General features: G+C 37.4%; 1 protein-coding gene across 2 annotated transcripts in view; it reads right to left on the bottom strand.

The window, feature by feature from the left end:
- Positions 1-248: 248 nt before the first annotated feature.
- XRN2 (5'-3' exoribonuclease 2) overlaps positions 249-14,908 on the bottom strand; it is an 82,461-nt gene continuing 67,801 nt past the window's right edge. Inside the window, exons 28-30 of one of the 2 annotated variants that reach the window (XM_026487477.4) lie at positions 8,792-8,855; positions 3,057-3,195; positions 249-800 (exon numbers count right to left, since the gene is read on the bottom strand). In XM_026487477.4, the coding sequence (XP_026343262.1) occupies positions 735-800; positions 3,057-3,195; positions 8,792-8,855 (269 nt within the window). In that variant the 3' untranslated portion in view covers positions 249-734. Of the gene's footprint in view, positions 801-1,256; positions 3,196-8,791; positions 8,856-14,908 lie in introns of those variants that run through there. The other variant, XM_057312710.1, reaches the window with a different exon arrangement.

Raw genomic sequence — 14,908 nt, 5'->3', positions numbered from 1 at the left:
GAGCCCAAGTCTATATGAAATTTATAAAATGTAAATCATTTATTCTTACAGAGTTTGTATAGTTAGCCATGTCAGTAGCCAACATACTAATTAATATGAGTTCGTTGGGTTGTCTTGCTCCATCACTGATTTTCTTTTGACATCTAATTGTAGAAATGAATTGTTTTCTGAAAAAGTGACTTAAAAAAACAACACATGGCCAAGATTTTCAATGTGAAGTTCTATAGTAAGGACACAAGAGACCAGAGTTTTCAGTTTTTTGGTTTTTTTTTTTTTTACTAAAGTCCAGAAATTTCCATAAGACAAGTACATTAATGAAATGTTTCCAAAGAAATACTGAACAATATATACTCTAGTTAGCTGAGGTTCCAGCTCAAGAGTTCATACCTAATTCTTGTGCATTAAAAATCAGCATGGATCTTAGATGATCTAGAATACACTGTGTTTTAAAATCCACAGCTGGTATGATTTTAACCATAATGAAAAACCAGTATTCCTATTCCATCAAATGTGTTTTACAAGCAATAATAAATTCAGATCTACTGTATTATGCAACACACATCTTTGGAAAGCAACATAAACAGTGAGATCAGGTCAGTAGAAATATACACAGTTAAAAGAAATACACAAAGTACTGTAGTTTTATTAAAAACTACTACTTGAGAAAGAAATCTTTCCACAAATAGCATAAAATTGTAGAACGATGAAAGGATTTGGGAAAGCTTTACAAAAGCCTAATTCCAACTGTATCTTCCTGAGGGTGGTGGCAAAGGGTATTTCCTTCCTTCTCTGGGATATCCCTGAAAATAAGCAAAAGCAAGAGTTTATTTTCTGGATTAACACCACTTCAAAGAAATTAATTTTACATCTCTCTGGAAAAACATGCCATAAAGAAGCTGGATATGTCTTAAAAGTTTATCACATGGAAGGTCTCTCATAAACTGGAGCTTTAGGCCCCTCGTTTTATGCAAAGCTTGCTACAAATGCTACCACTGAAAACTACCCAAAGGAGCCCTAACAGGTACTTAAGAAACTCCTTAAATTGCACACAAATGAACTACAGCTAAGTGTTCTGTGTAAAAGACTAGTCAGTTCTCAATCTTCCCTGCCATCCCTGGCAGTAATTCAAGTCACATTGTGGTAAGATGTCCACATCATCTTTAGACATATTATGCTAGAAAAGTCATTTTGCTTAACCAAGGCAAGAGGCTTGCTAAGTAAGTAAGCTGAAGCCTAATGACCTATTAATTTTAGGGATTTTTTTTTTTTTTTGGTTTAGCTATAAATAGTAGAGTATTAAGTAACACCTCAGATTATTACATAATCAATTACCGGTGACATTCATAACATGTCCTACTAAGCTTGTAAATAACATTTCTGTACAAAAAAATTCCCTCACAATTCCCTTTCTGGGCCTCTAGGATTCTGAAACAGACTCCCCCCCCACCCCGTGTTGTTATTCAGTAGTTCAAATTATAACGAGTATGTGTAGACCATCAAGGCCTTTTTTAGTCATAAACTTCACTAAATATAGTGAAGTCATAATTACACTGTTTTTAACAACGAACTTCTGCAACTTAATAGTGCTTCAAAACCTGTGATTTAATAAAAAGTATCTCTGTGAAAAGAGACTGAGAAAAAGAAATATATTTCTAAAAGGTCATAAAAGAATTATAAATTTACCAATTGGTTTATATCTTCTAAGCAAATAAAGATTTTACCTGCTGTAACAGCAGAGAGTTCCTTCCAGGGAAGACCTCCTCTGAAGGAGATGAGAAACTGGAGGAACTGGGCTCAGAAGGACCAGGCAGCCAGGCCCCAACTCTGCTGCCCAAGTGCAGGTGCCGCAGGATTGCGGTTTCCCACTTGGAAAATGAGGTGACTGGACTAAAAATTCTCCAAGGTTTCTTCTAGTTTATAAGTATGTCCCCATTTCAATAATTCTCATTATGTAGACTGCCTAGTATCATCCCGTTGACTCTACAGCATGAAGTGGCAAACTACTGAAAATTTTTAGACCTCTGGGGCTGACAGTAATTCAAAATAAAATTCTATGAACAGATTTTAATAAATTGTAACAAGATTCTCTCAAAAGATAATTAAAATGATTATTTCTTTGTAAAGTGAACAGCCTTTAAGAAGATACACAAAAAAGTTAAAAAAAAAAAAAAAGAAAAGAAAGATCTTCCTAAGCTGTCAAAAGAGAGGTCTTACACAAATGGATGCGTGGCAAGAACCTGTGTAAGAAAATCAATATTTGAAGCACTGCAAAAGGCCTGTAGGCAACACCAGGTAAGCAATTTTAAAGTCACTTCACATCACCGTGGGTGCTAAACTCCATGAACACTGCACACACTAAATCTTAGCATTCTGACCCTGTTCTCTGGCAAGGATTTGATTGCAGAGCATGTAAATACTGGTCAGGGTGTCAAATGACTGGGGGACAAACAGACTGAGGCAAAGAGACCTCTGTCTTAAATTTTGCTAAAACTGGATGCTTTACAGAGAAGGAAATGAAGCTTACATGTACTAAATAAATTTGTTTAGAAATTATTATAACTCAATGCACAGCTATTTAAATTTAGCTAAAAAATATGTGGGAAATAACGAAGGGTAGATTTTTTTTCCATGAAAAGGGTACCACAGATGAATCAAGACAGAGGACTTCTAAGATGAATAAAGGTAACAGTTAAAAGGGTAGACTGTTACTTTCAGCTTCTAGAAAATTACAATTTATTATGAAATCTAGTTTCTACTAAAACAAAGAGCAACATCCTTAAAGGATAAAAAAACATTTTGGTAACTAACTCTGTTTGTGCTAAATATTACTGACTGCTATGATTAAAAGGGCTTTGGGGCTTTAGCATCTTCAGTGTATAACAGATGTAGTAAGGCACATACTCATTCTATGTTTTAAAATGAGGGACCGAAGTTCAGCTGAGCTATTCTATCAGTATCTTATAGAGATGTTTTTAAGAAAATATGGTATCCTGAGAAGCATGGCTAAGTACAAAGTGAGCAGCATGCTTTTCATCCCACAGCCCACACTGTATCACCTGTCTCCCTCCACGATCATCACGTCTGGGTGGATACCCGCCAGGTCCAGCTAGCATCTGGTACTGGTTTGGCTGGAAGGCTGCATTCTGGGTTTGGAGCATCCGGTTCCATGGCAGCAGAGGTTCAGCCCCAACGCCTCTGTGGAAAAGTATTATGTCTGCATTATAAGTCAAACCTGTTACATAGCCCGAGGTCTCAAACTGGCTAGCATCATCTCCAACTCTAAGGACAATCCAATTTGCTTGCATTTGTCAAATGGGACATACAGCATCAGAGTGACCTTTATGCCCCTCATATTCAATGTAGTCTAACATGTTTAAGTATCAGCATTTTTAAAAAAGGGATCTAAACTCAAATGAATCAGAAATGTATGACTTAAAATATTCTGTTCATTTTCAACTGTGAAATTTCCTTTCTAGTCACTTAAAGATTTGGACCCAAGATTACCAAGTTGGTTACATTTAAGATGCTATCCAAAGAGTAAACATGTACAAGACAGGAAAATGGGCTTTATTTTTAAAAATGTCTAGACTCGTTCTTGGATCCATTCTTTCTAGTTAATTGCAGGTTGCAAATGAATTCTTACTGCTCAGTATTTTGAATCTAGGGTAGGGGACTTGGCTGTTTTTTCCCATCCATTATTCTGCTCAATATGTCAGAAGGTCTGATCGGGAGGAAACCTTTTCAAGTTCTATTGATGCAGCTTTCAATTGACCACGGTGACCTAGCAACATGAGCACTAATTGGCATGGGCTGACTGGCATTTGGTGTACAGTTTACATGGGAACACAGATTCAACAGCTATTATAACCCAGTTTGCCGGCCTGGATTACTAGTCAAAAGAAATGTTTTAATTGTCTTCAAGTGCCTATTTTAACTTTGCAGATACAAAGCAACAGGTATAATATATTAAATCATAATGTAAAACTGTCACATAAACAATGTAGCCAAGATATACCTTCTAAAGACAATCACCATTTAAGACACAATTTTCTCAAGGCATTTTCAACTTCCATTTTATAGAACAGTCACTATAAAGAATAAAAATAGAAGCAAAATTCTCCAACATATTTTAACACCAGATGCTTTGGGGCCATTACTGATTTTAGGAGAAATTACAGAACTTTAAAACTGCTAAAGCACTGACTAGTATTAACTATAACCACACCAGCCTAAGAATTTCACTTCCCAGGTGTTGGGGGTGGAGGGAACAGCTTGAAGTTGGGCTCACTGGGTAATGCATTCTTCTCACAGCTATTCAAACTTGAATCCATCCTCTCTACCCTCCCACTTTCCTTGCCTTCACTTGGAGCTTGCCTTTTTTATTTTTTTTAATACCAAAGATAATTCTTTTTGTATGATGACTCAAAGAACAACTCTTTGAGAACTATAGAGAAGCGAATACTATTCTTCATAGTCAGTGGTGAAACCAGAGCTCTAACCAGTAAAATTTGCTGTACTCAAAAAATATATCTCAGAAGGAATATCCATATATTCTGGGCTTTTAATTATTTTTCAGGTTATTAATACAAATATATTTTAGCAAGAGTGCCTCATCTTTTTAGCAAGAACAGCTATGCAGAGAGATAGGAATGTTCTCTTCTGGTCTCTACTCGAGTGACGGGTTAATGGTTTGTACTGTAACCAAGGAAGCTCATCAAAACTGGGCCACTAACGCAAAATCCACAGGCCAAAAATGCAACTCACACACTGTGTCAACTGTAATCAATTTTTATTTTCAGCTCTGCAATGATCAAACTCACTCAACTTAGCTTCTGGAAAATCTGCTGGTATGGATGGTATATATTATAAATGCAATTTTACATTATTTTATGTTCTAAAAATGGGTTAGAAACAAAGCCACAATTTAAAAATACAAAGTCCTCTTTTTGTTTGAAATGATTACTTAAAATGTTTTTGACTAATTTTTATAAAAATAATTTAACTGAAATTAAACAGAAAAAAACAGTAAGAGGGACAGGTACTATCCTCTTTTGCTTTTTACTGGCAGTCCCTTCTTTTCCATAGATTTACCATATTTCTATACCAACTGTATTAATTTGCAAGTAGTTACAAGTAAATTTGTCTTCAAAAATACACTTTAAATCTGAGACTGAAGTATTGACGTTGACACATTTTAACTTCTTAAAATTAGCAGCTATCTATTGAGGCAACTTATCTGAGGCATTTGGCATCATGGATGGCAACTACCTACCTACCTACATGTATACATACATAAATAAATATTTACATTATTGCCAACATTTGATTTTCCTTTAAATGTTTTTTAAAGTATTTAATTCCAGTACAGTTAACACAGTGTTATTTGTTTTAGGTGTACAATACAGTGATTCGACAATTCCATACATGACCTGGTAGTCATCATGATAAGCGAGTTCCTCAATCCCCATCACCTATTTCACCCATCCCCCAGTCACTTCCTCTCTGGTAACCAGCAGTTTGTCCTCTATGGTTAAGACTCTGTTTTTTGGTTTTTGCCTATGACAACAATATTCTTAAGTTTCTAAATTTCCGTTTTGGAAAGTAGCTTGCAATATGAACTACTACCAATTTGGATGTTTTAAATTTGGCAGTTGTTAAAGATTTTCCATGACTAAGTTTAATGACCATAAGTTAAGAACTAAATGGCCACCTCAGATATGGCCAGAAAAGAGAAGCTCCCATTGGCAAGAATTACATGGACAGAGAATTAATTACATGGACTACAAGGCAGAACTCAAGCGACAAAGTGAACTCAAATACTCTGTTTAATATTTACTCAGTTCGCACTGGCTTGTCTTTGTGTGGGGAGGCAAGGACAGGGCAGTGTTACTGTTGTATTTTTTTAAAAAGATTTATTTTAGAGAGAGAAAGAAAGAGAGCATGAGTGAAAGGGGGAGGGGCAGAGAGAGAGGGAGAAAGAAATCTCAAGCAGACTCCCTGCTGAGCATGAGCCTGAGGTAGGGCTCCATCCCACAACCCTGAGATCATGACCTGAGCCGAAACCAAGAGCCAGACACTTAACCCACCGAGCCACCAAAGTGCCCACCTGTTGTATTTTTAAATGAAAAGAAGATATGGATTACAGATACTATCTCAAAGTAGGAAATAATTCAAGAAACAGTGTATTTTAGAAAAAAAAAAAAAAAAGTACACTCAACATTTTCTTTTCTAGTAGGGTTCTCAACCAAACACCCAAATTGTGCAACTGGGCAAGTACTGGACTAATAATGAGGATCAGGGGCGCCTGGGTGGCTCAGTAGGTTAAGCGGCTGCCTTCAGCTCAGGTCATGATCCCAGGGTCCTGGGATCAAGCCCTGGGTCAGGCTCCCTGCTCAGTGGGGAGCCTGCTTCTCCCTCTCCCTCTGCTCCCTCTGCTTGTACTCTCTCTGTGTCAAATAAATAAATGAAATATTAAAAAAAAAAAAATCAGTAAAACTGGTTCCAGTAAGAATTATACTACTAATTGTGACATCTCAGCAAAGTCAAAGTGACTACAAGTTTATATTTTCTCCTCTACGCCTTGTGAAGTCAGAATGGTTAGATGCACTTGTCAGTCTGTATCTGCTAACTGTATCTGCACACTGTATTTGCTAACAGGCTAATGGACAAGTTTTGGATGGCTGAACTCAAACTTTGTTTTATGAATTGTAGGTTTCTTAAATGACATCGTCTAAGACATAAGACAGAATTCTTTATTTTTTTTAAGATTTTATTTATTTATTTGACAGAGAGAGAGACAGCCAGCGAGAGAGGGAACACAAGCAGGGGGAGTGGGAGAGGAAGAAGCAGGCTCCCAGTAGAGGAGTATGATGTGGGGCTCGATCCCAGAACACCGGGATCACGCCCTGAGCCGAAGGCAGACGCTTAACGACTGAGGCACCCAGGCGCCCCAAGACAGAATTCTCTTATGATCACATTTAACTTCTGCTTTAAGGTATGATTCAAGTTTCTGACTAAAACTAAACCAAAAATGAATGCTCCACAAAACCTGTCCCTAGCTGCTGGATTCACAAAGGCAGTCAGGATAATGTAAGTACTTAGCTAGGGCAGAAGAACAAAAACCTGATGGAAATCAGGACAATGGTGATAATTTTAGGAAATCTTTTAGTGTGTAGAGAGAAGGAAAGCTGCTGGAAATAAAGAAAGAATGTCTCGGAAGTGGAAGGAAATCCTTTACTTCCTCTAAGTCCCTACAGCTTTACTATAATATTATGCTCACATAAGCATTCTGACGAGTTCTGTTCGTTCAAATGAAAGTTTCTTAGTAAAGAATGGTACAGAAGAGAAATGTATGGAAATTGCATGACTGCTGTGTGCCTAGGTTTCCTCATCTGTAAAACAACATCTACTTCAGAGGCTTGCTAGGAGGAATAAATGAAGTCCTGCTTCTAAGGCATGTTCCCTCACAGTGCTCACACTTCATAGGCAACAAACTTAATGGAGAAAGACAGTTATTTAAAATGAGATCAGTTCCAATGTGGTAATTTGTAATTTAGGAAAAATTTAACCCTTACTCATTTTTTAATTTGTCTGAAAATGGTCCTATCCCAAAGATGTGGAAGCAGTGCATGTAGTGTGCTCAGGGCACTTATACTGAAAACAAAACACAAATTGAGGCATTGTATCAGTCATCTTAAATTTAAAAAGCAGCTTGCACTAAGTATTTGATACTATTAATAAACAATTGAGTAACATGATTTCTTTTATCTTCTTGAAGAAAATCATGAAATGAAATTTGGGAATCTCTAAAGAAAGTTTTCTTAAAAGGGGAGCAACATTTATAACCCTGTTCATAACATTTTTATTCATTTCAGATGTGAAAAGATCAGACTGCTAAAACGGTAAATGTGAGGGGAACAAAACAGATAAGAATTGGGAAGGCAAAGAGGGAAGACTTACTATGGGCTTAATTGGTTTCAGCATTTACTGATGCTGGCAAACCAGCATAAAACGATAGATCTGAAAGCTGCCCTGTAAAAAATTATTCTACAGATGTTAATATAATTATTCATAACACGCCTAGCTGTCTTGTCGTGTAGAGACCACCTGACATAGGAGCACACAACTTATCAATGAAAGAACACAAGTCAAACATCCCTCGTTATTAAACCATGTCACACTCTTCCTAGTCCCCAGTACTTATTAGACTGCAGATCCCATAATCCTCTTCTGAGTCCCTTCTGCGTTTAATTCAGTTCAGTCTTAAGTAGTTAAAGAAACTGTTTTCAGTGGCAACTAATAACTACTGACCTACAGTGACACTGCCCTACAATAGGCTTGTCAGCCCTGAAAAAGTTGCACCAAAGAAGCTGATTAGGACTTCAAGAGGTTTGTAGCAAGAATCAATGGTTGGTCTGTACTAATGCTGCGTTGCCCGCACAGAAATGATAAAAGTAGAACACCATTAGTTATGCCTCATTAAGCTGCACAAGCCTTCTAAAAAGAAATTTGTTTAGCCTGACCAAAACCTAATACAATTTTAAGCTCTCTGTGTTGCATTTTTCAGGGTACCTTAAAACATTCAATAAAATAAAGACCAAGGACCAAGGAAAGTGGGAAAGTGTATCAAGAGGAGTCTTTTAATTCAATGTGTTAGGCATCTATTTTCCTAAGGGACAAGTACAAGAGAAACTGTTTAGAGAGAAGAAAGTACATTTCGAACAATGGAGAAAGCCCAAACCTCAAATGTTGATGTGGAAAAATATTTAAAAGTCATGCTTGCTTTTATTACCTGTCAAATCTTTGCTGCTGGAAGAGGGGAGGAGGACCCCGCCAAGAATCCTGTGGCCTCATATCTGGAAAACAAACAGGGAAGGGTTAACAGAAGATTTTAAATAATCACAATCATAAAAATCCTAGAAGAGAGCACAGGCAGTAATTTCTCTGACATAGGACTTTTTTCTATGTTGCTATGACATAGCAACTTTTTTCTATATAGGTCTCCTGAGGCAAAGGAAACAAAAGCAAAAATAAACTAGTGGGACTACATCAAAATAAAAAGCTCCTGCAGAGTGAAAAACACAATCATAACTAAAAGACAACCCACAGAATGGAAGGAGATATTTGCAAATGACATAGCTGATAAAGGGTTAGTATCCAAAATATATAAAGAACTGATACAACTCAACACCAAAAAACCCCCACAATTCAATTAAGAAGTAATCACTATTCAGCTATCCATGATTTTTATAATTAAAAATTCTTGAAAAAAAATCGGAGACAGAACACAAACCAAATAAACTAGGGTAATTACACAAACTGCAAATGTAAAAGACACAAAATCAACAGGGTCAGTAAATTTTTCATTATTTTTCCTTTGATAATGAAACATAGTTTTAGGAGTCTTAGTCATTAAACTCCCACTTTTCTCTCTTATTGCCTATGTATGTGTGCATGAGTATGTAAAGGTATATGTTTTTCACATTTTTATTTTAAATGCTGTGCAAAAGAAAGGGATTTAGGTTCTTTTCCATAAATACTACTGAATGAATAGTAACCTCAAAAGAAATCCTGAGAATTTCCCCCTAAGCACGGAAACTGGAAGGAACCCTGGCTTACTTAGCTATAGTTAACAAAGTGGAGGGCACACATCTCTCCAACACAGGCCAGGAAGATGCTAATAAAGGGACTACCCACTTTTCCATTGCTTTCTGAGAGTCAAACCTCCTCCCCTAACACAAAGCTGAACTGGCAACATATGACTCCAAGAAACAATTAAATGGCTGCTGCTCCTGCACATAACCAGGCTGAAAGCAGCAGCCCCAAACACCGGTCAGGGGGGCGCTCAGCAGCTCAGCAGGTCGTGTTAACCAACTGCCGCTCTGATCCAGTCTCCAGTCTTGCAGTCTCACCTTGGCCACCCTTCAGCAGGGTCCGTGTGTGACCTAATTAAAACAGCTGGTTCCAGTTGTCGTCTAATGAGTTCACTGTGTGAGGACAGTAACCTCCTCCAGACTCCCGAGACCCAAGGACAACAAGGCTTACCATAATGTATTCAGGCTCACATTTTAATGGAAACACAAACTAGAAACATGCTTTTCAAAATTACTTTCTCAAAGGAAAGAAGAAACGAAAGCTTATCTCTGGTTAGGAACCAAAAAAACGCAATCTGGATTCACTTAAAAAAAAGCAGGGCGTGGGGAGAAAAGTGGAATTGTGCTTAAAAGAAAGCCTCACAAAGGAGAATATGGAACAAGCAGAGGATCTAGCTGTTCACATGATTCCAGTGTGAACAACCCACTACTACTGCTTTGGGCTCCCCCCACCTCGACAAGGCTAACAATGCCCCCTGAAGACAGTTTCCTAAAAAGACAACCACCCTTGGCCAGGGCAGAGGGGCAGCCATAGCGCACTGCCCCTCGGCCACCACCACGTGCCCAGCAGCCAAACCCACAATAGACGCTTCTCTTGGGAAGGAGTAGGAAGCCTTCACCACCATTACTTTCATGAAGAAACCCATTCTGAATTGAAAGGTGGCACCCCTAGTCAATTTCAATTAAGTCTCTTCCCTTCTCTTAAAAGTCAGACTAGTGGTGGTCAAACTGAGGAACACTGCTGAGGAGTTTTCATGGCGTCATAAGATATTCCAAATCTGAAAGGGGACGCACAAGAGTTATCACCACATAACCCACAGCAAACAGGGCAAGAGGGATCCCTACAGGCCCAGAATGACCTCTGAATCATTACTACAGACTATGTACAATCAGGAAATCTTAATCATGAAATGTAAAACCAGAAGTTCCTATAAAAACAGCAATGATCATCTGTGTGGTTTATTCCTATGGAAAAACATGTGATACACTTACCTCAATACATACATGATTTTCAACACGTTACTATTCATGAGAAAGCAATCTACTGAAAGTAAAATCAACTTTTGGGCCACTTTTTCTTCTTTTTAAGATTTATATGAGAAAGAGAGAGCAAGAGTGAGAATGAGAGAGAGAACATGTGTGTGTGTGGGGGGGGACAGAAGGCAAGGGAGAATCAGACTCCTTGCTGAGCAGGGAGCCTGATTTGGGGCTCTATCCCAGGAACCTGGGACCATGACCTGAGCTGAAGGCAGACACTTAACCGACTGAGCCACCCAGGCGCCCCTCTCATCATTCCTTTGTTAAACATGGAAGTCCACTGGTCTATTCAGATATTGTATACAAGTTAGTTTCATGAGAACTGGTTAAAAGGTTTCCAGAAGTGTATTTTATTTTAGTGTCTTACATATATAAAATTAGCTAATATAACCAAAGTAGAAAGAAATACAGTGAATTTCATTTGGACCTGCCTAGCTCTGTATTTCACATGTCCCAGAATCACTGCAGTCACCCTGGAAACATGCCCCTTTTTACCATGAAAACTTAATTCTGTGATTCTGGTTCCATGGTGTCTCTATATACACGGTATCATCATAGAATACACATTCTACATGGTACTTGCAGAAGCTTCCACACAAGATCCCTAATAAATTTAAAATAAAGCGAAAATAATAAGATACATCTAAATCAAGAAAAACCTTCAGAAATGTTTATCCTAATGTATCATGAAAAATAAAGGCAGAAAAAAACCTTGTATATTTCCTCCTAGAAACAGTACAAATGGAGGGAAAGTCACCATCATCCAAAATACATATTCATTAGATTCAAATACGCTTCACGTTAGATTAAGCACAACAATATTTCTAAATGGAACCGAAATGTAAAGTTCATTAAGTACAAATACTTTCTTTGGAGAGAAGGAATCCTTCTTAAAGTCTACCTCTACACCTGCCTAGACAAATGGCTAAAGTTCCTATTTCCATCATTTTTAGTATGCCAGGTAACTTCGCACTCTATTTTGCTCTTACTATTTCTCACTCGCAGAACAATTATTTTCACATAAACTTAGCACATGCAAAAACTATAGTTTTTTGTTAAAACCTAAGCAAATTTTCTATGACGTAAAAATTCTGTCAATTACTAAAACATCTCTTGCTTTCAACCAATAAAAGAAAAATAAAAAGGATCAAAGAAAACCTTCAAGGCTACTTTTTAAACAAATCTCTTCATGTGGCTCTGAGAAATATATATAACTCTTAAGTACTCATAAAGCAGAAATATTTCCTGGCTGATAAATAATGAAGTAGAAGGTAAAACAAACTTATTATCATTCATTTGTATGGCTCTAACAGAAGATCCATTGAGAGGGAGAAAAAAAATTCTGAGGTAGTGAATTGCACTTCAGAAAGGTACCAGCGAGACAGGAAAAATGACAGTTAATTTTTTCCTTCGGTCTTTAAAAACTTATCCCTTTTCTAAAGCTCTAAGGCCATATAAACCAAGGCTTCGCCAATAGCTCCTCAAGTGACAATTTACCTAATCAGCGTGGCAATCACAGGAAAGATTCCATGTTTACTGATTGCACTAATCAAAAATCACTTTCCAAATGCGGCTAATTGACAAGTTTACCAACTGAAATGAAGAGAAGTGACATACTGGGTTCTCTGGGTTGCAAAAATGAAATGCTTTATTCACATGAAGTACTCAAGGCTGTACTTGACTCCAGCAAGTTATCAGTACCCAGACAATTACTCATCAACCAAAACTGACACATCAAAGACAAGTCAAAAACCAACAGTGAAAAACACCTACAGCAGAGAGTTTGACCAAATGGCCTGTCTTGAGTGTTATTTTGTACCACATGAAGAAAATAGCTATGATGCTACAACATTTAAAAAAATTAAATGGCTTAGATCTTAATTTTACTATAACTATTTCTGACCAAAGATTCTATAAAGAAGAAAGCTAATCTTTTAACATTTATTTAACGCTTTCATAGTATTTACTGTGGCTAGGCACCATTTCCAGTGCTGAATAACTTAACTCCTTTACTATGGATATTCTGTGAGAGGGGTATTCCCAGTACCATTTTAGAAATGAGTCAATAGGAGTACTGACAAAAACCTAGGGTCATAGGGCTCCTAAGTGGCAGAGTAAAAGGGGCTGTTTTCTCTTAACCACTCTACACTATGCTCCACAATGCTACTCCAAGGTTCACAGGAACTTGTGCTGTTGGTAGAGGAGACTCTCCAGGTTACTTCAGGAAGATCAGAGGAGAATCACTACCTTAACCAGGAGGCTCACAAGCTCCCGTGTCAAGAAGGCAGGATTAGGGATTTAAAAACTACTTTCAACATTTCAAAAGTTTAGAATTAACATTATTCCACACATCTAATTAAGAAAGGAAGGAAAAATAAATGTACTTTAACACATGCACTTTGGTTACTATCTTGACACACACAGATTCACGGGGAGAACATAAGGAAAATTTTGGTTAAAACATTTCCCATTTTTTTTTCTAAGTAATCTGCATACCCAATGGGGGCTTGAACTCACAACTCCGAGATCAAGAGCTGCATACTCTCCCAACTGAGCCAGCCATATGCCCCATAATCAGCTCTTTTTAAAAAGGTAATACTACCCTAAAAGATTTAGTATTCAAAAGAAAATATAAAGTATCAAAAATTAGAGTAGGAAAGAGAGAGAAACGGATGGATGGCTGAGTTAACTGACAGGTAAGCAGGGATTAGTTCTGTTTGCATAAATATGGAATCTAGAGGTTACAAGAGACCATGAAATAAATATGCTAAAAAAGTGTTAACAACGATAAACTAAAAGAAAACAAAAACTGAATTATATGCTGAACTACGTATAAAGACTATTGAAGCAAACATCACAGAACATGAGATTTCCTTTCCTGATAGTAGGCAGCATTTGTCTGGGCTCATCATATAATTGTGATCAATATACTACCCTGCAATGACCATTCTAGATTAGGCCAATGATTTGTCCAACACACCTACAAAGGCAGCAGGGAATAACTTATGAAATGACATGGCTGCCTTCAAGGAAGTCTACCCTCACAACCCCAAGCTTTCTGGGTTCTCTTACAACCAAGGGCAATTAAAATTCATGAACTTATCCAAATCTTTCCTGAGCTTTTATAGTTCCGGCTCATACTCAGAAGACTTCCAGTTTTCTCTCTCCAACCCTTTCTTCTCTGCTGAGCAAGAATCAAGACCCATTTTACTAACTGCTGGCAGATAACTGCAAGGTCTTCAGGCATTTCAACCTGCACAAAATTCAGACTCGGCATATTCTTCCATATTCCTTCACCCTTCTGGGTTTCCAATTCTCATTAGCCACCCAGCTGTCCACAGTACACACGTGAGCCTCATCTTCTCTCCCTCAAGTAACATATTCAATTATCCAGTCCTTCAGTTCCCCCTCTCCTATCTTCTCCACTTTCAATTCACTTTGCCACAGATCAGTTCAGACCTTCATTATCCCTCCCTAACTAGAACAACCACCAAATCTTTTCCAAAACCAACAGAGCTGTGGTTCTAGAAAGGAGACGTAACTGTGCACTCTTCTACTCAGAAAGAGTTTTAAAGAGCTCTTATAAATAAAGAGAAAGACTTGCACATAAATTAATAAATCAGCAAGGGACAAGAACAAGCAATTTATTAAGGAAAAACTGGTTAGTAAAAAATATGACTGAAGCAGCAGTTTTAAAAAGTATACCTTAAAACAAGATACATTATTCCTTGCTTATCAAATTAGCAGGAACATTAAAAAAATGGTAAAAATGTGGTCTTGGTGGGAGTTGAGATATTAGAAATTCTCATCTGCTGCTATAGGAAGTGTAAATTGGTATACTCTTACCTGGAGGTTAATGTCGTGATATTCACCAAAGTCGAGTCAGCATACCTTTTGACCCAGCAATACAATTTGTAGAAATCTAGCTTCAGTTAAATTAAGAAAGAACTCTATTTTAAAAGATTATTAGGAAAAGCATACATGCTTAAAAATTAAGC

The sequence above is a fragment of the Ursus arctos genome, unplaced genomic scaffold, assembly GCF_023065955.2.
Source record: "Ursus arctos isolate Adak ecotype North America unplaced genomic scaffold, UrsArc2.0 scaffold_16, whole genome shotgun sequence".
Taxonomy (NCBI): domain Eukaryota; kingdom Metazoa; phylum Chordata; class Mammalia; order Carnivora; family Ursidae; genus Ursus; species Ursus arctos.
Note: the sequence above shows the minus strand (reverse complement) of the source record. Positions and strands in the feature narration are given on the sequence as shown.